Source organism: Ornithorhynchus anatinus, chromosome 5, assembly GCF_004115215.2.
Source record: "Ornithorhynchus anatinus isolate Pmale09 chromosome 5, mOrnAna1.pri.v4, whole genome shotgun sequence".
Taxonomy (NCBI): domain Eukaryota; kingdom Metazoa; phylum Chordata; class Mammalia; order Monotremata; family Ornithorhynchidae; genus Ornithorhynchus; species Ornithorhynchus anatinus.
Window position 1 is genome coordinate 23988254 of NC_041732.1, and position 24094 is coordinate 24012347.

At 46.4% G+C, this 24094-nt stretch overlaps 1 protein-coding gene across 1 annotated transcript in view; it reads left to right on the forward strand.

Moving 5' to 3' along the window:
* The window catches only part of ST8SIA2 (ST8 alpha-N-acetyl-neuraminide alpha-2,8-sialyltransferase 2), a 78406-nt gene extending 54779 nt beyond the window's left edge, over positions 1 to 23627 (forward strand). The window contains exons 5-6 of the mRNA XM_029064632.1: positions 5572 to 5865; positions 23188 to 23627. Of these exons, the coding sequence (XP_028920465.1) occupies positions 5572 to 5865; positions 23188 to 23473 (580 nt within the window). The 3' untranslated portion in view covers positions 23474 to 23627. The remainder of the gene's footprint in view (positions 1 to 5571; positions 5866 to 23187) is intronic.
* The last annotated feature ends 467 nt before the right edge of the window (positions 23628 to 24094 follow it).

Below are 24094 nucleotides of genomic sequence, written 5' to 3' on the forward strand. Positions count from 1 at the left end.
TCTGGTGTCAATATTATCAAGATAAATAGTATCATAGATATACACACATCATTAACAAAACAGAGAAATAAATAATATATTCAAATATGCACAAGTGCTGTGGGGAGGGGAAGGGGAAAGAGCTGAGGGAGGGAGTAGGGGGAATGGGGAAGGGAGGAGGAGCAGAGAGAAAGGGAGGGCTCAGTCTAGGAAGGCCTCCTGGAGGGTAAGCTCTCAGTAGAGCTTTGAATAGGGGAAGAGAGTTAGTTTAACGGATGTGAGGAGGGAGGGCATTCCAGGTCAGTGGTAGGATGTGGGCAAGGGGTCAACGGCGGCAAAGGTGCAAACAAGGGACAGTGAGGAGATTAGTGGTAGAGGAGCGGAATGTATGGGGTGGGCTGTGTAAGGAGAGAAGGGAGGTGAGGTATGAGGGGGCTAGGTGATGGAGAGCTTTGAAGCCAAGAGTGAGGAGTTTTTGTTTTATGCGAAGGTTGATAAGCAACAACTGGAGATTTTTGAGGAGGGGAGTGACATGCCCAAAGTGTTTCTGTAGAAAGATGATCTGGACAGTGGAATGAAGAATAGACTGGAATGAGGAGAGACAGGAGGATGGGAGATCAGAGAGGAGGCTGATGCAATAATCCAGTTGGGATATTATGAGAGCTTGTACCAGCAAGGTAGCAGTTTGGATGGAGAGGAAAGGGTGGATCTTGGCAATGTTGCGAAGGTGAGACCAGCAGGTTTTGGTGACCGATTGGATGTGTGGGGTGAATGAGAGAGATGAGTCAAGGATGACACCAAGGTTGCAGGCCTGTGAGATGGGAAGGATGGTAGTGCTATACACAGTGACAGGGAGTCAGGGAGAGGACAGGGTTTGGGAGGGTAGATAAGGAGCTCTGTCTTGGACATGAGTTTTAGGTGGTGGGAAGACATCCAGGTGAAGATGTCCTGAAGGCAGGAGGAGATACGAGCCTGGAGGGAGGGGGAAAGAACAGGGGAGGAGATGTAGATTTGGGTATCATCTGCGTAGAGATGATAGTTGAAGCCGTGGGAGCGAATGAGTTCACCATGGGAGTGAGAAATGAGAGACACCGTTTTCTGGAGCTGATTGCCAGTCACTCACTGAGTGAACCAGGCTGGTGACCTGATGCAGCCAACTGATGACCCTGGAGAGGCAAAGTTCTACACCTCTCAACTTGCATGGGTTGAAAGGAGTGTAAACCTGACGCAGAGAATTTCTCCCAAAGTACAACTAGTCTGGCAGCTTATGCAGTATTGATATCAACAGTCATTATGATAATAATGTTGGTATTTGTTAAGCGCTTACTATGTGCCGAGCACTGTTCTAAGCACTGGGGTAGACATAGGGGAATCAGGTTGTCCCACCTGGGGCTCACAGTCTTAATCCCCATTTTACAGATGAGGGAACTGAGGCACAGAGAAGTTAAGTGACTTGCCCACAGTCACACAGCCGACAAGTGGCAGAGCTGGGATTCGAACTCATGAGCCCTGACTCCAAAGCCCATGCTCTTTCCACTAAGCCACTGTTATGTAACCCAAGCAAAAACTACAAAATGCAATATTGTTATTGACAAATATCAGCAGTCATTATGACTAGCATATGCATCTTTACACTAACCCAAACAAAAACAACAATAACAAAAGAAAAACTGCAGATGTTTTATATGCCTGGATTGCAGATCTAGCCTAAAAGCTAATGCCCAAAAGTGGTTGGGTTAATTTGAGTTATCTATCACAACACACCAGAGGTCACAGTGGAAATTGGGAAGCAAAATGACTTAGCTTATTAGTAGTAGATAATATGTAAGTAGTAGTAGTAGAATATAGTAGCAGATGATTAGTAGCAGATAATTCGTAGAGAAGCGGCGTGACTTAGTGGAAAGAGCACAGGCTTGGGAGTCAGAGGACATGGATTCTAATCCTGACTCCACCATTTATCTGCTGTGTGACCTTGGGTGAGCCTTTTGACTGCTCCGGGCCTCATTTACCTCATCTGTAAAATGGGGGTTAAGTCTGTGAGCCCCATGTGGGACACCCTTATTATCTTGTATCTATCCCTGCACTTAGTACAGTGTTTGGCACAGAAGTGCTTAACAAATACCATTATTATTATTATAATGGATTTCCTCACATTATATTTTATTGAAATCATACCATTATCCACAGGGCCTCATAATTTGTTTCAAGCAATGCAAGATATGGCCTGCCCCTCAAAAGAAGTACAATTTACTTCAGATAAAGCATGTGTTAGGTGGTTTTCAAGCATATTTCACCTCTGGTGTGAAAGCATCGTTGGATTTCTATTGGTACTAATAGAAATAGAATACTATTACTAATAACAATTATGGTACTTGTTGATAAATTATTATCTACCAAGCACTCACTGTATTAAGACCTGGGATAGATAAAAGATAACTTGTTTAGACACATTCCCTTGTCCCACATGTGGGCTCACAGTCTAAGTAGAGAGAGTAGGATTTAAAGTCCATTTACAGATGAGGAAATTTAGGACCAGAAGTTAAGTGACTTGTCTAAAGTCCCACAGTAGATAAGTGTCATAACAGGAATTAGAACCCACATCCTGTGATTTTCAGGTTTATACTCTTTCCCCTAGGGCACACTGCCTAAGAAATTTAAGGAAATACAAAATTCTAATCCCAGCTCCTCCACTTATCTGCTACATGACCTTGGGAAAGCCACTTCACTTCTCTGTAGCTCAGTTACCTCAGCTGTAAATTTGGGATTATGACTCTGGGCCCTATGTGGGACAGGGACTGTGTCCAACCCTATTTGCTTGTATGCCACACAAACAGCCCAGCTCCACTAACACAGCAATAGAAGCAGTGTGACCTAGTGGTTAAAGAACAGGTCTGGAAGTCAGAAGGACCAGAATTCTAATCCCAGCTCTGCCACTTGTCTTCTGTGTGCCCTTGGATAAGTCATTTAACTTCTCTGGACCTCAATTACCTCATCTGCAAAATGGAGATTAAGACTGTGAGTGGCATGTGGGACAGGGACTGTGTCCAATCTGATTAGCTAGTATCTATCCTAGCGCTCAGTACTATAGTGCCACATAGTAAGTGCTTAAAATGCTATTTTAAAAAAGCCAAACAGGAGGACCCGGGTTGAAAAGTGTTGTGGCAACTCCCAAGTTTGGACCCTCACCCCCATCACTCGTGGATCCCCAAACCACCTGGGTGGACTGGGCAGGGGTCGATGCAGTTCCTCCTCTTGAGCTTTGAAGGTAGGGAAGAGAAGTGCTGTTCGCACACAGCTGCACTACTCAGGGGGCCCCTTTTCTATTCTCCTACCCTCAAGACGTGTGACCCACATTTTGTTTTCACCTCTGACCTCTTTCTGGTTTCATAGATGGGCTACCTATCTTTGTCCTCCACTGCCCAAGAGATTATGAGAGCAAATACCCATCATGAGGAAGATTGCCCCTTCTCCCCACTCCAGATCTGGTTCTAATGCCAGGACCCCATCCCCCAGAACTGCTGACAATTAGGATTCCAGGGAGAAATTGGGGATGTGGTGGAGAGTAAGGAGAAATCTCATAGGCAAGACAATTTTCACTGCCCTGTTTTTGATCCCAGCTGAGTGTGTTCTGCCTCATTTATCAGAATCTCCTTGGCATACTTGGGGCTGTCTGGGCTTTTGGGTTTCCAAATCAGTTGCCTTCCCTACGGACAACTCTCTAGCCTTCTAAAGCTGAGGTTGAGGTTTCTGGCTCAGAGCAGGTTCCCAGTGTGGTCCAGAGTGGCTTTCAGGGTCCTGGGCCTGCCCCTGGCCCTGCTAGAGCCTCCCTCTCTCCTGCCCATCCCTCCTCTGATGTGGAAATGAGGTGGGCCTGAAAGAGCCACAGTGGACCACTCCCCATCACAGTCCCCTGGCCATTGTCCAAAACTCTAAGCAAGCTCCTCCAGAACCAATTCAGCATCAGAACATGGCCCCCTCCATCCCTCTTGGCTAGCAGAGAGTCCACTGTGAAAGTCAGCCCTCCTCCATCCTAGGGAACAGAGTCTCTCCTGGAAAAGTGGCAATCAATCAATCTGTTGTACAAGAGTTGGTAGACATATTCCTTGCCCACAGTGAGTTTAGAGTGAAGTCAGAGGCTGCTGCACCAAGGATGAGGACCAGCACCCTATGCTGCCCTGGAATTTAGGCCAGGTGGCTCCAGACAAAGGCTGGGGAGGCCAAAAGTTCATTATTACTAGTCCATTCTGCCCCTCACATCTGAGCAGTCAATCAAGAAGGTATTTGCTGAGTGTCTCCCTCAAGGGAGACACAAAAGATGTAGCTAATGCTCCACATTGGCACCCCTCAGTCTGGCAATTCAATGGCACATGCCATTCCCAAGCAGACACCCAAGCATTCCTGCCTCCCCCAAGAATCCCAGGAATGTTCAGCTTTCATTCTCACACACTCCTTTGTTCTCAGGCACAGATTTTCTGGGCCCAAGGGATTTTTTTTTTAAATATAAATTCCATAAAGGGCTGTCTCCAGCCTTCAGTAGGAAGTGCCAATCAAGCCTGTTCAGGAACCATTTCTGATTGGCAGGAGGGAACTCAGAGAGGAGGGGAGGGGAGGAGGAAGAAACAGAGGAGCAGAGTGGCACTCAGCCAATTATATGGGTTGGTTGGCATCTCCAGAGGCCCCAGAAGAGAATGGGGTCTGCCAGTTTCCTGCTGTGTGATGTTGGACAAGTCACACCACTTCTCTGTGCCTCAGTTCCCTCCTCTGTGAAATTCCTTGGAGTAATATTGAGGGCCTTCTTTGTGTAGATCACTGTACTTGGCACTTGGGAGTATAGAAGTTCTCTGCCTGCTCCCAGTTCCCTGCAACTGGATGAGAAAGCAGCATGGTCTAGTAGAAGGACCTTAGGTCTGGGAGTTAGAAGCCCTGGATTCCAATCCCAGTTCTACCACATGGGTTTTACAGAATTTTACCCCCTTTCAGAAATATAGAAGAAACCATCAAATGATCTCCCCAATTTCTCTATGCCTCATATTCCTCATCTCTAAAATGGGGACAAACATACCTGTCCCCCCTCCCATTTAGACTGTGAGCCCCAGGTAGGAGAGGGCTGTGTCTTACCTGATTACTTTATATTTACCCAGTGCTCATTACAGTGTTTGGCACACAGTGAGCATGTAGCAAATACCACAATTATTATTATTATTTCTATTGTGATAATGAGACAGGTTCTTCATCTGCTGCTATTGGCTTGATGGCCAATAGTTGGAGACCTGGTACATATCTTTAAATTACATATTATAAATATTTATTAATGTCTGTCTCCCCCTCTAGGCTGTAGTCTCACTGTGGGCAGGGACAGTATCTGCCACCACTGTTGTAGTGTAGTATACCAAACACTTAGTACAGTGCTTTGCAAGTAATAAACGCTAAATAAATATCAGTGATGAAGATGATGGGCCTGTGAGGAAAGGAAGGAAAAAGTGAGCAAGTGAGAAAGAGAAGAGGAAGAGAGGGGACCCAGAGGGAAAAAACGGTCTTGACGAGGCCTTCCTGCTTTGCAGAAGAAATTGACCTTTCAATTTCCTTTCTCAGGTGCAACCTGGCCCCTGTCCAAGAATTTTCCCGGGACGTGGGACTGAAGACGGACCTGGTGACCATGAACCCATCCGTCATCCAGCGGGCCTTTGAGGACCTGGTCAACGAGACATGGAGGGAGAAGCTGCTCCAGCGACTCCAAAGCCTCAACGGCAGCATCCTGTGGATCCCTGCCTTCATGGCCAAGGGTGGCAAGGAGCGTGTGGATTGGGTGAACGACCTCATTCTCAAGCACCGCATCAACGTGCGCACGGCCTACCCCTCGCTGCGCCTGCTGCACGCCGTCCGTGGGTGAGGCTGCAGGGCTGGCGGACTGGGATGGACCGGGCCAGTCCAGGCTGGGGAGCTGGCGGGGACCCCGGCTTAAGGGAGGGTCGGGGGAACCCAGTCTTCCCATCCAGCAGCAGCATTAAGTCTAGCTGGCTTCCGGGTTCCCAGATTGGGTAGCCAAGAGAAGGTGGTCCCAGCCTTACCTGACAGAGAAGCAGCATGGTTAAGTGGATAAAGCATGGGCCTGAGAGTCAGAAGGACTTGGGTTATAATCCCAGCTTCACCATATTTCTGCTGTGACCTTGGGCAAGTCACTTCTCTTCTTTGGGCCTCAGTTACCTCATCTGTAAAATGGGGATTAAGACTGTGAGCCCCAGGTGTGACAGGGACATTGTCCAACCCAATCAACTTGTATCTACCCCAGCACTTCAAACAGTGTTCAGTGTTCAGAACATCTTATGCCATACAGTCATCTCCTATCCATAGTGACTCCATGGTCACATCTCTCTTAGAATGCCCCATTCTCCATTGCAATCATTCTGGTAGTGTACCCATAAAGTGGTTTTGGTAAAAATGCAGAAGTGTTTTACCATTACTTTCTTCTGCACAGTAAACTTGAGTCTCTTCCCTTGGTTCTCTCCCATGCTGCTGCTGCCCAGTAAAGGTGAGTTCTGACTTGTAGCAGATTGCCTTCCACTTGCTAGGAATGGAATGGGTATGCCTCTGCTTGACTCTTCCTCCCAAAGCCAAGACAGGTAGAGTATTGGAAACTCTCCAGGTGCGGTCCTGAGAGGGCGCTTGGAACAATAATGAGCGCTTAACTTGAGAAGCAGCGGAGCTTAGTGGTTGGAAGTCAGAGAATGTGGGGTTCTAATCTTGGCTCTGCCACTTGTCTGCTGTGTAACTTTTGGCAAGTCACTTAACTTCTCTGTGGCCTAGTTACCTCATCTGTAAAATGGGGATTAAGACTGTGAGCCCCCAAGTGGGACAACCTGACAATCTTGTATCTACCCCAGTGCTTAGAACAGTGCTTGGCACAAGGTAAGTGCTTAACAAATACTATTATTATTATATTATTAACAAGTACTATAATTATTATAATTAGCCCAGGAGAGGACTCCAAAAGCTAATTGCCGGGAGCCTTGAATATTCAGAGGAACAATGGTAAAGTGTTGCCCTCTGATTAGGGATGGACCATCTAGCATCCCTAACTTTACCCTCTCTATCCCTCCAAGATCTTAGGGTCAACTCTTCACTCATGAATCTATCCAAATTCCTCCTGAAATTCCTGACATTTCCAGCCACATAACGGTAGGGGAGAACACCCACCTTGGATCCCAAGGAAACCAGCCCACACTCTCAGAGCAGCCTTGTTGGAAACTATTTATTTGGGAGTAGGACTGAAAAGGGTCTGAAGAAATAATAATAATAATAATAACAAAAATGATAATTATAATAGGATTTGTTAAGCACTTATTATGGGCCAAGCACTGTACTAAACACTGGGCTAGAGGAAAAATAATCAGGTTGGCCACTGTCCCCCCTCCTCTCCCTGTTCTGTCCCTCTTCCAACCTCCCAGATTCTCTTATCATAGTTTGTCATGGAGTCACCCTTCACAGTCCTAGGAATGGGCATTTCCCTGATTGCAACTGTATACAGCCAAACTGAGCCTGCCTGGCAGGAGACAACTGAATGAGACATTCTTCTCGGACAGAGTAGATAAGAGAAGAAGAATGGGAGCCCATAGAGAAAACGGGGCTAAGGAACCCCTCTTCTGGAATGTTTCCAGCTCTAATTGACTTATTTGATTCTTCAGAATAGCACTGTACCCCTGGAATAAGCCCTTTGAACAACAGGCTTCTAATAATCCCTCCCATATCAGGAACTCTCCCAAGGGAAAAAGAGGGGCTTCTCTGTCTTCTTCAAGAGGAAAAAGATCAGGAGGAAAAGAAGGAGAAGCATTGTGGTCTAGTGGATTAACATATCTATCGATCTATCTATATATATCACCGATCTGGGAGTCAGAGAACCTGGGTTCTAATTCCAGCTCTGCCACTTACCTGCTGTGTGACCCTGAGCAAGTCACTTCACCTTATGTGCTTCAGTTACCTCATCTGTAAAATGGGAATTAAGACTGTGTGCCCCATGTGGGACATGGAGTGTGTCCAACCTGATTAGCTTGTGTCTACCCCAGCTCTTAGGTCAGTGTCTGGCACATAGTAAATGATTAACGAATACCATAATAAAAGGAGGCTCAGATCTCTTGTTTCCCTCTGCTCTGGGTGGTTTAGCTGTGTAACTTTGACAGTCAGGGGCTAAGGGGAGGAGCAACAATGAGGGACTACAGTAGTAGCTGGTGACATTACCTTTCATGTTTGCAGGAAAGAGTGTGTCCAAGAGCAGCTCCTGGATCTGACTTCTACCCTGGGACTACTTAGAGAGAAGGAAGGAAATAAGCATAAGAGCGTGTGAAATGCAGTTATTCGATGACTCCTTAGTTTCTGAGAGTGGGTCCTGGCCATGTCCCCATTAGAGGGAGGATCTTCTAGGGAAAAGACATGTTGAAATGATGGAGATAACCCAGGCCAGGGTCTCCGGCTATCTGTAGGGTAGGGAATCCAAGTCATGCCACCTTGGTCATCCCCAATGAAGAGCAAAACCCACCACCTGAGGTGTAATGCCTACTCTCCCAGAATAGCCACAGATTGTTTGGGGTCTGAGCTGCACCGAACCCAGGGATGGCCATCAGAGATTGGCGTGCCTTCAGAAAGTGAAATGGGAGAGAAGTATGCGGGATTTGGCGAGTTCTGGTTCCTCAAGCTTAGGAGTGTGTCTGTCTCCTCCTCTAGATTGTTGTTAACAGGAAATGTGTCTGTTATACTGTTATATTGTACTCGCCCAAGCACTTAGTATAATGCTCTGCACACAGTAAGCACTCAATAAATAGTATTGAGTGAATGAATGAGTAAAGCAACAGTCTCACCTTCCCACTCACTGCCCGTTCAGTTCTCTCCAGTTCTCCCTCCTGGAAGAGAGGGGGCATGTACAAGGTATCGTTTTGTCTGAATTGGTCTGAGTTCCTTCTGTGGCCCACCTCAGGGCTGGTGGTATCCAGGGGGTTGTTTGCTTGTACAAAAGGGGAGTCAGTCAGGTCTCCACTACCCCAAGAAGCTGGGACATTTGTGTTGACACACATCATTCTCCAGCAACTCCTGCTCAGGACTCGGAGCCCACCAAGGGCCGGGGTGGATGATTGCCAGAGAGATGAGGTCCTATGTCAAGGGCTTAGGAGACATCCCCTCAGCTGGGAGTGGAGCCAACCAATCGTATTCATTGAGACTTACTGTGTTCAAAGCATTGCACTAAGCGCTTGGGATAAGACATATTCCCTGGCCACAACAAGCTTACAGTCTAGAGGGGGAGACAGATGTTAATATTCATAAATATAAAAAATAATTATATTTAAATAATTATATAATAAAAATAAACATATCTATAAATAATAGATATAAACATAAGTATTGAAAGGTTGGGAGGGGTGATGAATAAAGGGAGCAAGTCAGGGCGACACAGAAGGAAGTTGAAGAAAATGAAAAGACAGCTCAGTCAGGGAAGGCCTCTTGGAGGAGATGTGACTTCAATAAGGCTTTGAAGTGGGGGAGAGAAATTGCCTATTGGTTACAAGGAGGGAGGGCATTCCAAGCCAGAGGCAGGATGTGAGTGAGAGGTTGACAGCTATATAGACAAGATCAAGGTACATTAAGGTTAGCATTAGAGGAACAAAGTGTGAGGGCTTGGTTGTAGTAGGAGAGTAACAGGATGAAGTAGGAGGGGACAAGGTGATTGAGTGGTTTAAAACCAATGGTGAGGAGTTTCTGTTTGATGCAGAGGTGGATGGGCAACCACTGGAGTTTCTTGAGGAGAGGGGAAATATGACCTGAACTTTTTTGTAGAAAAATGATGTGGGCAGCAGAGTGAAGTGTGGACTGGAGTGGGGAGAGACAGGAGGCTGGGAGGTCAGCAAGGAGGCTGATACAGTAATCCCTCTTTGAGGATGAGGATGGGAGGGTGGATTTAGATGGCATCGCTCAGCACTGAGAAGAACTGCGCCTCTGCCTTCTCTCACAAGAGCGCCAAATGTCCACCGTGTCTGGAAACAGGGAGGGGAATCAGAGGAAAAGGGAGTGGCGGCCTCAGAGATAGGTGAGAGGATGTGTTGAAGGGGCTCAGAGGAAGGGATGCAGTGCCAGAGGCAGCTGGGTCTGAGTAGACTTATTCCATACCAGTCACAGAAGGGGCTGTCTCAGAAAAAAGAAGCAGTGTAGCTTTGTGGAAAGACCACAGGCTTGGGAGTTAGAGGATGTGGATTCTAATCCTGGCTCTGCCACTTGTCTGCTGTGTGACCTTGGGCAAACCACTTAACCTCTCTGTGCATCAGTTACCTCATCTGTAAAATGGGGATTAAGACTGTAAATTCCATGTGACACAACCTGTTATCTTGTATCTAACCCAATGCTTAGAACAGTACTTGGCATGTAGTAAGTGCTTAACAAATACCATTATCATTATTATTATTAGAAAAATCCCCCTTTGGCCAGGAAAGCTCTACCTTGGCATATTTAATCCCATGTCTCTCTGCAGCATCTCCCCCCACCAGCAGGCTAGGAACAATGCAAACTGGTGGCCACTGAACAGCTCCCTGTGGCCAGTGAATGGCCCCCGAAGTTGTACTGGTGCCTTATAAGACCCCCTTCCCTTCACCCCTTCACATGCCTCACCCAGGACACTGAATAGGCGTTAATCAAACAAAGGTGTCCTTGAGTGCCTCATTGTCTTATCAGCCTGATGCAGGAACAGCTGGCTAGGAGCCAGGAACCTGCTGTTCTGTTAAGGGCAAGGGATCCCAGTCAGCTGCCAAACAGGAGAATGAGCACAGGGAGAAGAGGGGGTCCTGTGTTGGGACCCCCTCCACGGGCAGTTCCGGTGGTATGAATTCCCTTGCTAGTAGAAAAAGCGCAGGACATGAAATCAGGAGACAGGTGTTGTCATCTCAGCTCCACGACTTACCTGCTGAGTGACCTTGAGCAACTTAATCAAATCAATTAACCAACTGGAAGCAACGTGGGTGCTTGTCTGCTGGGTGACCTTGGGCAAGTCATTTAACTTCTCTGAGCCTCAGTTCCCTCATCTTTAAAATGAGGATTAGATCTATCTCTTTCCTACAGAGACTGTGAGCCCTGCATGGGACAGGGACAGTGTCCAATCTGATTATCTTTTATCTACCCCAGCATTTAACAGAGGGCTTGACAAATAGTAAGTCTTTAATAAGTACCATAATCATTTAATCAAGCTCTTCTTGAAGCTAGTGATATTTTCTACCTGCCCAGTTTCCAGTGGAAACAAACTGTGTACTCGTGCTTGCCACTTACAATGTGAAAGTTTTTCTTCTTCTTTGTTTTGAACCTATAACCTTCCAGGCTCAGTGGGTGGTGGACCCTTTTAATTCCCCTCTGGAGTGTCTTGCTCAATCAATCACTCATATTTATTGAAAGCTTACTGTATTCAGAGCACTGTACTAACCACTTGGGAGAGTTCATTATAAAAGAGTTAGTAGACACATTCCCTGCCCACAATGAGCTTACAGTCTAGAGGATCTCTCAACAGTGACCCAAGCCCCTAGTCCTGTGGTCAGTCATTCATTCATATTTACTGAGTGCTTACTGGGTGCAGAGTACTGTACTAAGCCCTTGGGAAAGTACAATATAACAATAAACAGACACATTCCCTGCCCACAGTGAGCTTATCATCAAGAGAATGAGCTAACAGTCTAGAGGAAGAGCTAATAATCTGTCGTCTCTCAATGCCCCTTCAGAGAGTAGGATTTAACCCAATGTCATGGTTCTGAAAATTAGAGGTGGTAAAACCAGAATGGATTCTCACTACCCTTGCCCTTCTCCCACTACAACCCATAGTCCATATACTTTGCTCCTCTAACACCAACCTACAACACTGTAGCTCAATCTCCTCTTGCTCGCCTTCCACTCTTTGCTCACACCCTTCCTCCTGCCTGGGACTCCCAACAGACCATCACCTTCTCCATCTTCAAAATCCTACTAAAATCATTTCTCTTCCAAGAAACTTTTCTCTACTATCCCCTTATCTCTCCACTCTATTCACCCTCCTTTCTGTGTTGCCTACACACTTGGATCGGTACCCCTTAAATACTTTGAAACTCACCCAACCCCCAGCCCAAAAAGGCCTTATGTACATTCCCTTATACTCTGCTGCTTTCCCCTTTTGTAATTTAACGTCTGCTTCTCCCACTGGATTATAAACTCTTGAGGCCAAGGATCATATCTACGAACTCGATTGTACTGTACCCTCACTCAAGCTTTGTACAGTGCTCTGAACTCAGTAAGCACTCAATAAATACCATGATGGATTGAATTCAGGAAGTACCTCCTTACCCTACACCGAGACCCTAGAGTTCATTCACTTATAGCCACCTGCTTTCCCTTAACCTCTGAGAAACTCCATGCAGAAAGGAGGGCAGAGTTATCTCAGTGCTGTGAAATGGATTTTTAGCAGTCATAATCATCATCATCATCACAGAGAGAATATTTTATAATATATATGTATACACATGTTTTATATATATATACGTTATCATGTTCGGAAATGAGATGGGGGTATTCTCCCGGGCTGCCGGGAGTAGACTCCTGCAACATCTGCTTATAGTACGAAACTCTGGATCCGCTCTGCAGGAAGCAATTAATCAGTCTTATTTATTGAGAACTTACTGTATACAGAACACCATACTAAGTACTTGGAAGAGTTCAACACAACAATACAAAAGACACATTCCGTGCCCACAGTGAGCTTACAGTTTAGAGGGGGAGACAGACATCAATATAAATTTTTAAATTACAGATGGTTACATAAGTGCTGGGGGGCTTAGGGTTGGAGTCAGTAAAGGGAGCAAATCAGAAGGGAGTGGAAGAAAAGGAAATGAGGGCTTAGTTAGAAAAAGCCTCTTGGAGAAGTGCCTTCCTTTGAAGACGGGAAGAGTGATTGTCAGATATGAAAGGGGAGGGTGCTCCAGGCCAGAGGCAGGATGTAGGTGAGAGTTCAGTGGCAAGATGGGTGAGATCGAGGTATAGTGAGTAGGATGGTATTAGATGAGTAAAGTGTGAGGGCTGGGGAGTACTAGGAGAGTAATGGAGTGAGGTGGAAGGGGGTAAGGTTTTGAAGAAGCAATCTTTATCCATCCCTAAACGGCACTCCAGAAGGAGGCAATGGTAAACCACTTCCGTATTTTTACCAAGAAAACTCTATAGATACACTACCAGAAAAATTGCACATAGAGAGTGAGGTTTTCTGGGAGAGAGGTGTTTATGGCATCACTATGGGTCGGACACGACTTGACAGCATATGACAAAAACAATAACAAACAGCACACACATCTCGGGGCAACTAGGAACAATCGAGCAGATAATAGGGTGGCCAAATAGGAAAATGGTCATTTCCCAAACTGTGACTTTATTGGCATAAAAAAGAGCCATAAGTAAGTATATTATTAATGATAGTAACCATAAATATTTAAAGTCCTGATTGGTGTTTCTCAGCTATTAATACCTCGTGGGTCTCGTTGACACACCTACCCTACCTGGCCTCCCAGGAGAAAGGTATTCTTCAATGGATACTGGTCTCAGTTCTGTTTTAAACTTTTTAACTTTATAACTTTTGCTGCTGCTGATGATTGGGCCCACTAGAGAATGAGTGGGCCAGAGCAGCTTCTTAATAATAATAACAATAATACAATTATGATCATTTTTATTATTGTATTTGTAAAACACTTCCTGTGCCAAGTATTGTATTGAAAACTGGGGTAGATAAAAGACAATTAGGTTGGACACAGCCCCTATCCCACAAAGGGCTCACAGTCTAAGTAGGAGAGCAAGCAGATGTTGAATCCCCATTTTTTACAGAAGTTACCTTGCCCAAGGTAATATAGCAGGCAAATAGCAGAGCTGGGATTAGAAACCAGGTATTCCGATTTCCAGGCTCAGGGACACAATGTTCAGTAATAGTGGTATTTGTAAAGTGCCCTCTATTTGCCAAGTACTGTACTAAATGCTGGGGTAGATACAAACTAATCTGGTAGGACACAGTCCCTTTCCCTCACAATAATAATAATAATAATTATGGTGTGTGTTAAGCACTTAACTATGTGCCAGGTAATGTACTAAGCATTGCGTTGGAAACAAGCAAATCGGATTGTACAAGCTCCCTGTCCCACGTGGGAACCACAGTCTGAATTCCCATTTTACAGATGAGGGAACTGAGGCACAGAAAAGTGAAGTGATTTGCCCAAGGTCACACAGCAGACGAGTGGCGGAGTCAGGATTAGAACCCAAAACCTCTGACTACCAGGCTCGTGCTCTATCCACTACGCCATGGCATTTATATAGTATAAGAGGGAGGAAGAACAGTTGTTTTATCCTTATTTAACAGATGCGGAAAGTGAAACACAGAGAAGTTAAATGACTTGCCTAAGCACTTGGATACCCAACCTCTCACAACACAACGTATATATCCTTTTACTCTCTGGCTTCCCTGCTCCATAATTCATTTTAAAGTCTGCCCCAGCCCCACTTCTAGATTCTAAGCATCACATGGGTGGGGATTAAGTCTACCAACCTTATTTGTATTTACTCCCCCAAGCCCTTAATTCAGTGCCATGCATACAGTAAGTGCTCAATTAATACCCCTAATTGATTTTTTGATTGACTGACTTCCCCAAGGTCATCCAGCAGGCAAATGGCAGAGTTAGAATTCGAACCTTGGTCCTCTGCCTCTGAGACCTTTGATCTTTTCACTAGTATATCCACACATCCTGTAGGTTCAACTCGCTTAGTGTGGAGGGGAGGGGAACTCAGCCTTCAGCAGCCTATTTATCATTAATCCAAGGCCCAGCAGGAGTCTGGAATTGATTCCCTTCTTGGAAGAGGTCTGGAAAACATGCAGTGCGGTGGGGCCTGCCTGAGAAGGCACAGCTTCAAGGGGTCCAGGCTGATTCTCAGTCCTTTCCACCACCCACCACTCTCTCCTTCCCCTCAGCCTCTTACTCATTCAATAGTATTTATTGAGTGCTTACTCTGTGCAGAACACTGTACTAAGCGCTTGGAATGTACAATTCGGCAGTAGTTAGAGACAATCCCTGCCCATTGACGGGCTTACAGTCTAATCGGGGGAGACAGACAGACAAAAACAATAGCAATAAAAAGAATCAAGGGGATGTACATCTCATTAACAAAATAATTAGGGTAATAAGAATATATACAAATGAGCGAACTAGCACAGTGCTGAGGGGAGGGGAAAGGAGGGGGGAGGAGCAGAGGGAAAGGGGGGGAAGGGGGCTTAGCTGAGGGGATGTGAAGGGGGGTCAGAGAGACAGCAGAGGGAGCAGAGGGAAAAGGACAAGCTCAGTCTGGGAAGGCCTCTTGGAGGAGGAGAGCTCTCAGTAGGGCTTTGAAGAGGGGAAGAGAATTAGTTTGGCGGAGGTGAGGAGGGAGGGCATTCCAGGACAGTGGGAGGACATGGGCCAGGGGTCGACGGCGGGATAGGCGGGAATAGATTCTTTCACCCATCATCCCACTCTCCTTCCATCACACTTCCTCATCCCATGTGCTTCAACTCTCCCCACCTCTCTTCCTCATTCCCTGCCAAGTTTGCTCATTTTTCTCACCCCCTTCCAGGCTGCTACCCTCTTGATCTCACCTCACACCCTTTACATCCATGCTGTTTTTCACTCCGAATCCACTTTCTCGCCATGGAAACTTTGTCAGAGAACAAAGTCAGCTCTCTAGAACCTGAAGAGTGAGCGGGATTGGGTAAATAAGCCTGTCACATCAAAAGGTTGTACTCACCAGGGCAGTAAAAAGGACAGGTAACACTAATAATTATGGTAAAGTACTTACTTTAGACCAAACTCTGAGTTGATACCTGATAATCAAGTTGAACAATAATAATAATAATAACAATGTTGGTATTTGTTAAGCACTTACTATGTGCCGAGCACTGTTCTAAGCGCTGGGGTAGACATAGGGGAATCAGGTTGTCCCACGTGGGGCTCACAATCTTAATCCCCATTTTACAGATGAGGGAACTGAGGCACAGAGAAGTTAAGTGACTTGCCCACAGTCACACAGCCGACAAGTGGCAGAGCTGGGATTCGAACTCATGAGCCCTGACTCCAAAGCCCGTGCTCTTTCCACTGAGCCACGCTGCTTCTCCACGAGAAGCACGAACACACTCCCTACCCCACAAGGGGCTCACAGTCTAATGGGGAGACTAGATATTGAATCCCCATTTTACAGATGAGGAAATGAGGAACAGAGAAGTTAGGGGATTTGTCCAAGGTCACACTGCAGGCAAGTGGCAGAGCTGGGATTAGAACCCAGATATCCCAGTTTTCCACTAGGCCCCACTGCTTCCCCCACTGCTCTATATGGCCCTCAGTGTCAGCTGAAGCTACAGAGGAGAAGTGGCGGTGTGCCGGGGCCCAGGGCATGGAGCAGCAGGAGAAGTAGGAGCCAGGCCGTGGAGAGGAGCCAGTACGAGTTAGCCAGAAATCCAGCAGAGGAAGGCAGAGACAGGCTTGTTAGTGGGCCAGATTCCAGATGAACCAGGCCAGGGCTGTGGGGGCCCAGGCTCCAAGCCAAGCCACAGTGGCCTATTTGGACCACAGGTAATAATAATAATATTTGTTAAGTGCTTACTATGTGCCTGGCACTGGGTTAGATAAAACATAATAGGATTGGACGCAGTCCCTGTCCCACATAGAATTCTGAGTCTTAATCTCCATTTTACAGATGAGGGAACTGAGGCACAGGGAAGTAAAGTGATTTGCCCAAGGTCATACTGCAGACTGGTAGAGGAACAGGATTAGAACCCAGATCCTTCTGACTCCTAGACCCGTGCTCTCTCCACTATTATTATCAAGTGCTGTCGAGTCGTTTCTGACTCATAGCGACTTTATGGATATATTTCCTCCAGAGCATCCTGTCTTCTGCCATAATCTGTAAACTTGCTAACGGTTCTTCAGTTATCATTGTTACAGTTTCTATCCATCTAGCTGCTGGTCTGCCTATTCCAAGTTTTCCCTGGACTTTTCCTAGCATTAGTGTCTTCTCCAGAGAATGAGTCCTCCTGAATATGTGTCCAAAATGTGCTAATCTAAGTAGCCATTTGGCCTTCCAGACTCAGGATTAACATAAAGTATCATCAGCTTTCTATTTCCGGTTTTGTCATTGGTTGGCTGCATGATCCTAGGTGAGGATAGCACTTCTCTGTGCTTCAGTTTCCCAACATCTATAACACTTGTCCCTTACTTGTGATGTGGGAATCAGTCTAGCCTTCTTGAAGAGAAGCGCTCTAGAAAGTGACTCTGCTGCCCAAAGGAATTACCCACTGCTTTGCACACAGCAAGCAGAGTTCCCAAACAGAAGGGAGGAAACATGTTTCTGAAACTCTTTGTGTTTTCTTTGGTTATTGCTGTCCATGTTCGTAAAACACTGTTTTTAATGTAATGGTGATGGGTGGAGCCAATTTGAAAAATAATTACTGCCTTCTTTGAGATTACCTTGCTTCCAATTAAAATTTGGAGCCTGGGACAATAAAGGTGCATCATCAACATAGCAGCCCTGATACACCCAGCCAACATCATTTGGGGAGGAAAAATTAATTAGTTTTTTGTTTCAATCTCCAGCTGTTGTCCCAAGGAGAGAAACTGTATCCGCACCAGCCACATTCTCAAAATTGGCCACAGGAACCAAAGAGATAAAGAGGAAATAGAGAGTGATTTGTTCTGCATAACTCATTCAGCTTCTATTACAAGCTGCTCATTAAACTGTGCCCTGTGTCCTTGTCAGACATCGCTCAGGAGTTCTTGTTTACTTGTGAAGGAAGGTGATGAGCTAGGAGGGGCCTCACGCACTGAGTGGCTTTGTTATTTTGTCTAGAGGAGACTTGGTATTTGGGCGACTACCAACTCTGCTATACTGTACTCTCTTGAGTGCTTGGAGAGTGAACAGTTGAAACTAGTGGTCAGAGTAAATAGAAGAAGGATGGGGTCAAAAGATCAGAGGTTTCTGAGGGGGAAAAGGACAGATTTGCAAGGAGAAAGTGTGTGGAAGAGAAATCACATGAGGAGGTTGTGGTCAGAGGGATTACAGAGTTGTTGAGGGTAGAAATTGTACAGTGACTAGAAATGATGAGATCGAGTGTGTGTCCAAATTGGTGACTGGGAGAGGTGGGTTGGAGCAGGAGGTCAGTGGAGTTGAGGAGTGATGGAAGGTGGGCCGCAGAAGGGTTATCTGGAACATCGGCGTGGATATTGAAGTCCCCGAGGATCAGTGTGGGGATGGAGAAAGAATGAAAGAATGTGAGAAATGGTTCAAAATGGTTCATATACTTGGAGGTGAGGTCTGGAGCTGATTCTTCTCAATTTCTTTTATTGACTCTTCTTATTTTTTTAAATGGTATTTGTTAAGCACTTACTTTGTGCCAGGCACTGTTCTAAGCACTGGAGGAGACATAAGCTAAACAGGTTGGACACAGTCCATGTCCTACATGGGTCTCAAAGTCTTACTCATTTTACAGATGAGGAAACTGAGGCACAGAGAAGTGAAGTGACTTGTCCAAGGTCACACTGCAGACAAATAGCAGAGCCAGGATTAGAACCCATGACCTTTTGACTCTCAGGCTCGTGCTCTATCCACTACACCATGTCCTGATTATATCCTCCCTAAAGAAGCAGCATGGCTCAGTGGAAAGAGCGCTGGCTTGACACTCAGAGGTCATGGGTTCTAATCCTGGTTCCACCACTTACCAGCTATGTGACTTTGGGCAAGTCACTTAACTTCTCCGAGCCTCAGTTACCTCATCTGTAAAATGGGGATAAAGACTGTAAGCCCCACATGGGACAACCTGATTACCTTGTATCTACCCCAGCGCTTAGAACAGTGCTAGGCATGTAGTAAGCACTTAACAAATACCACAATTATTATTATTAATGTCCCTCTCCAACAGCATGACTTAGTGGAAAGAGCATAGGCTTGGCTGTCAGAGGTCATGGGTTCTAATCCCAGCTCTACCACTTGGGCAAGTCACTTAATTTCTCTGTGCCTCGGTTACCTTATCCCTAAAATGAGGATTAAAACTCTGAGCCCCAAGTGGGACAACCTGATTACTGTGTATCCACTGCAGTGCTTAGAACAGTGCTTGGCACATAGTAAGCACTTAGATACCATTATAATTATTATTATTCCTGTGCTGTCTAAACTAAGACTCACAAAGCTCCCTTACTTCCCCTGTTACTTAGGACTAGTTCATATACATATCTCCTCTCCTTTGCCCTGTCTGTTATTTCAGTCAACCCCTGCTAGATTATATGAGACTATATTAAGTGCTTATCACAGTGCTCTACATACAGTAGGTGGTGAAAACATAAAACTTTACCAGAAATGAGAAAGGGATCCTCACAGATTCACCCCTTTAAGATGGGAGCTAGGGTAGACAAGGGCCAGGCCTCTCAGGGAGGAGTCAAGTGGGAAAATATGGGAGAGATGGAAATAAGGTGCTTCAACATTAATTCACTCATTCATGTTGATTAAATCCTTACTGTGTGCAGAGCACTGCTCTGCCCTAATCTACCTTGGCTACTTCCCAGTGTCCCAGAGAACTAGACCATGTTCACTGGGAGTTCCCTAAATTCCCACTGAGCATGCTGCAGTGCCCAACCATGTAGCCAGGGGTGCTTTCAGAGGTACTCTACAGTTGTAGCAGCCCCCAAGATACCCTGCCTTTCCCAGACCAAAACAACTTGGAGTAGGCAGGTTCCCTGAAAAATTAAATTGGTCCTCATGGCCCTGGGAGAATCACTCCCACTGCACTCGCAGTAGTTCATCCTGAGTGTTTGCATGTATGCAGGTGTGAGTCTGTGCCTATATGTGCATGGGGGTGTGTGTGTATGTGCCTGGGTGTATTAATGAGGGTGCTTCTGTGCATAGATTTGTACAGAGAGATTTGTGGGAGTCAGAGGAAACCTGGGTTTTAATCCTGGCTCCTCCACTTGTTTGCCATGTGGCCTTCAGTAAATCACTTAATCTCTCTGTGCCTCAGTTACCTCATCTGTAAAATGGGAATTAAGACTGTGAGCCCCATGGGTCCAACCTGATTGACTTGAATCTACCTCAGCACTTACAGCAGTGCTTGGCACATTATCAATGCTTAACAAATACAATAATTAATTATGTGAGTACTGTGAGTGTTTGGTGGACAGGTGCTTTATATGGAAGTGTGTGGAATTAGTGTGGCCTGGTGGAAAGAGCCTGGACCTGGGAGTCAAAGGACCTAGGATCTAATCCCAGCTTTTCCACTGGCTTGCCATGTGACCTCGGACAAGTCACTTAACTTCTCTGTGCCTTTTTCCTCATCTGCAAAATGGGGATTAAAAACCTGTTCTCCTTCCCCCTTAGACTGTGAGCCCCATGTGGGGACAGGGACTGATCTTATTGACTTGTATATACCCCACCACTTACCAAATACTGCTATTATTATTATTTGATTATGGGGGGAAACTATCCTGCCACCCAGGATGTTTAGTGCCTTAGCCAAAATTTATCTGGTACCAGTTTATCCTGACTGAACTGTTTCAGGAAAGGGGGCAGCGGATTACAGTAGCTTCGGCTTGTTAGGTAAAGGAATCGGACTGCCCTGGCTCCTGATAGTTATAGAAATACTCCCAGATCCTTAAGTGGAGCCTCCTTTTATTGTTATAAAGGAACCATTGAACTGTTTGGTATCCCAGGTTTGAACCCCTACTTTCTTGATATTCAGGGGCTGATGACCAAGAAGCATTTCCATTTGTAAATTTCCTTTACAATCAGTGCAAAATCAAACAAACAGCAAATAACAGAGTTTTCCTCCCATTTGAGGGTGGAACCAGAAAGGCAGTTCAGCTGATGTGGTTGGAATAGTGTTACCATAACCCTGCCAGGCCCAGGTGAAAACCAATTTGGATGGAAAGTCAGCTGTACCCCAGCTGGAGCCTCAGTGGGGATGACAGTCTCTGCAGGCTGAGATAGCAGCTGGAAAACAAACACGAGATCAAAAGAAGGGAGTGTCCCCTCCCTCGGGGCCTTTTCCATTTGGAGCAGAATCCATCCCACAGCATGATGTCTATTCTTGGCTAAGGGAGTCAGGGGAAAAAAAAGCAGAGAAAATAGCCTCATCCACAAACTTGAGCACGGAGGTATGCACACACATGCATACACATACACACTCTCTCTCCCGCCTGTTCCCCCTCTCTGTTGGAAAACCACAGCATTTCCCCCAAAACTGTTGTCTTAGATGGAATTACCATTTTAATGGGTACCACTATCATAAAGGGTAGCATTGTCTTAAAAGCTATGTATGTCAAAAAGAGTAATATGCAGGTAATCTTGTTGGTGCACTACAAGTGAAGACTCCTCCAATAATAATAACTGTGGTATTTATTAAGCCCTCATTATGTGCTAAGAGCTGGGGCAGATAAAAGATAATCAGATCTAATATAGGGCTCACAGTAAGTTGGAAGGGGAACAGATATTTAATTACCATTTTGTAGATGAGGGACCTGTGGCACAGAGACTTGCCTAAGGTCACACACAGCAGGTGACAGCTGGGATTACAATCCAGGTCCTGGGACTCCCAGGTCCATGCTTTTTCCACTAGATCATGCTGCTTCCCTTCATCTACTGAATGACAGTGGGTCTGGCTGCCTCAGTTCCAACCTCAGTCCAAAAGTCACATCGGGAGAGTGATACTACAAAGCAAACTGCGTGTCCGTGGGTGTCCGTGTGTGTGTGTGTGTGATGTGGCAGAGACTATCAAAATCCAGGTTCCCCAACTCCAAAAACTCCAAACCAAGAACTCTAGCCTTTCCAAAGCCAGGACCCCACCTTACCCTGGACCCTAGGGCACAGAAGCTCACATCCCAATTATCCGGCTCCTGGACCCTGTTTCCTGGCTTCAACCCCTCTCTACTGCAGACCCCAGATCCCCCCCATGCCAGACTCCAGGTGGAGGGATGTCAACAGAGCCTCCTTCCTGGAGGATGGGTGTTCTTTTCCCTGAGTACACACTGTGCTTCCACAATTCTCCAGTACAAACCCAGGTCTCCCTCCTCCTCCACCCCCACTTCACCACTCCTTTGGCACCGATTTAACAGTGCAACCAGATTCACTCCTTACTTTGATTCCTCTGAAGTTCCCTTTGTCACACTCTGACTTGTCCTGCCTTAGGTGGTGATTTCCCAGAGTTGAAGGTGCTGGTGAGTCAGTGTGGCAGGCACAAAGTTCTCAGCCACTCAGAAACTGGCCAATCTCTGGGGTGAGGCACCATATAGTAAACTGGAGCATGTTGCTTGCCTCGGGAATGGCCAACAGTGTAGCTGCCACTGGACCATTCAGAATCCTGGAGACAGGGAATCACTGGGTCATCCTTCAAGGAAAGTGGGGATGTTCCATCCACAGTTCTTTAGGAGTCTCTGGAGGAGGAGGGGCAGGGAGGAGCTGGATGAAAAAAGGGAGAGAAAAGGAGGAGAAAGAGGAGGAGGAGGAGAAGGAGAGGAGGATCCCTTTGACATCACCTATGCATTTGAATCTATGACCTCTGGGCATTTGGTATTTGATCCTCCCTCAACCCCACAGCATTTATGTACATATCTATACATTATTATTTACATTAATGGCTAGACTGTTAGCTCACGTAGGCAGGGAGCACGTCTGCTAACTCTGTTGTATGATACTCTCCCAAGACTTAGTACAGTACTCTGTACACAGTAGGGACTCAATAAATACCATTGACTGATTGAGGAGAGAGTCCCTAAATTCTATAAACGGGCTCCCACAACCCTGAAGAATCTGTCTCCCACCTGCCTCATTCCTCACAGTTGAGAATAAACTTCTTGAGGACAGGGACCATGCCTGCCTACTCTAATGTAGTACACTCTCCCAGATGCTTGGTACAGTGTACTGCACACAGTAAACACTCAGTAAATACCATGGGTTGTTTGATTGGTGGATGGAGGACTTCCAGATTCAGGATTCCACCAACAAGCACTGGAATTTTCATGAACTCTCAATCTCCAAGAGTCTGTGTCCCAGAAATATGACATCCTCCACACCACCAAGCTCACATTCTTGTCATGGAAGCTGGTTCCAGAAGCCAAGTTCCCTGTGGGCTTGTAACATCAGTTGTGTGCTCACAGAACTTTTGTTTTCATTCTCCCTCTGCAGGTACTGGCTGACGAACAGAGTGCATATCAAGAGACCCACCACAGGCCTGCTGATGTACACCCTGGCCACACGCTTCTGCAACAGGATCTACCTCTATGGCTTCTGGCCCTTTCCCCGAGACCAGAACCAGAAGCTGGTCAAGTACCACTATTATGACAGCCTCAAGTACGGCTACACGTCACAAGCCAGCCCCCACACCATGCCGCTGGAATTCAAAGCCCTGAAGACCTTGCATCAGCAGGGAGCTTTGAAACTGACCGTCGGGGAGTGCGATGGGGCCACGTAAAAGGCGGGCTGGGCGTTCTCCGTGGCTCACACTCCTGCAGGTTACACCACGGGCAGAAGGGGGCGGATGCCAAAGACAATAGGATGAGCAGGAGCTAGTGGTTTTCTTTGTTCAAGTGTAAAAACAGTGACCAGAATATATATACCCACATATATATTGACCTGAGTATTATAACTGTGTGGCGTTCATCCACAAGGGAAGGTGGACACGCTCCCCTGGGCTGGGGGCTTGGGTGGGGAGGGACGCACGAAGCTCGAATGGAAATCAGCTCCTTGGCCTGGAAAGCATTATGATCATCTCCGAGTTGGTCTCGGGGCTGTTGCACTAAGCTGCCTGTCAGAGCTGCTCCGGGCCGATGGAAGGAGGGTATCCGAGACCCTTCATGAGGCCGGCAGCCCCGTTTCAGAGTAAAAGTGGCTGGCATTCCGGGCAGAGTGGGTTGTTGTGCTTAACAGAGCTGAGGCGGACAAGGATCCGAGCAACCAAGGATGGGCTCTACCTGAGTACCTCATTCTTCCTCTCCAGTGGGATCTCTCCCGGGACAAGCTAGCAGCTGCCTATCCGATGCCAGCCGATCATTTCCGACGTCAGAGGGACCCCCTAGGATGAGGAGGAATAGCT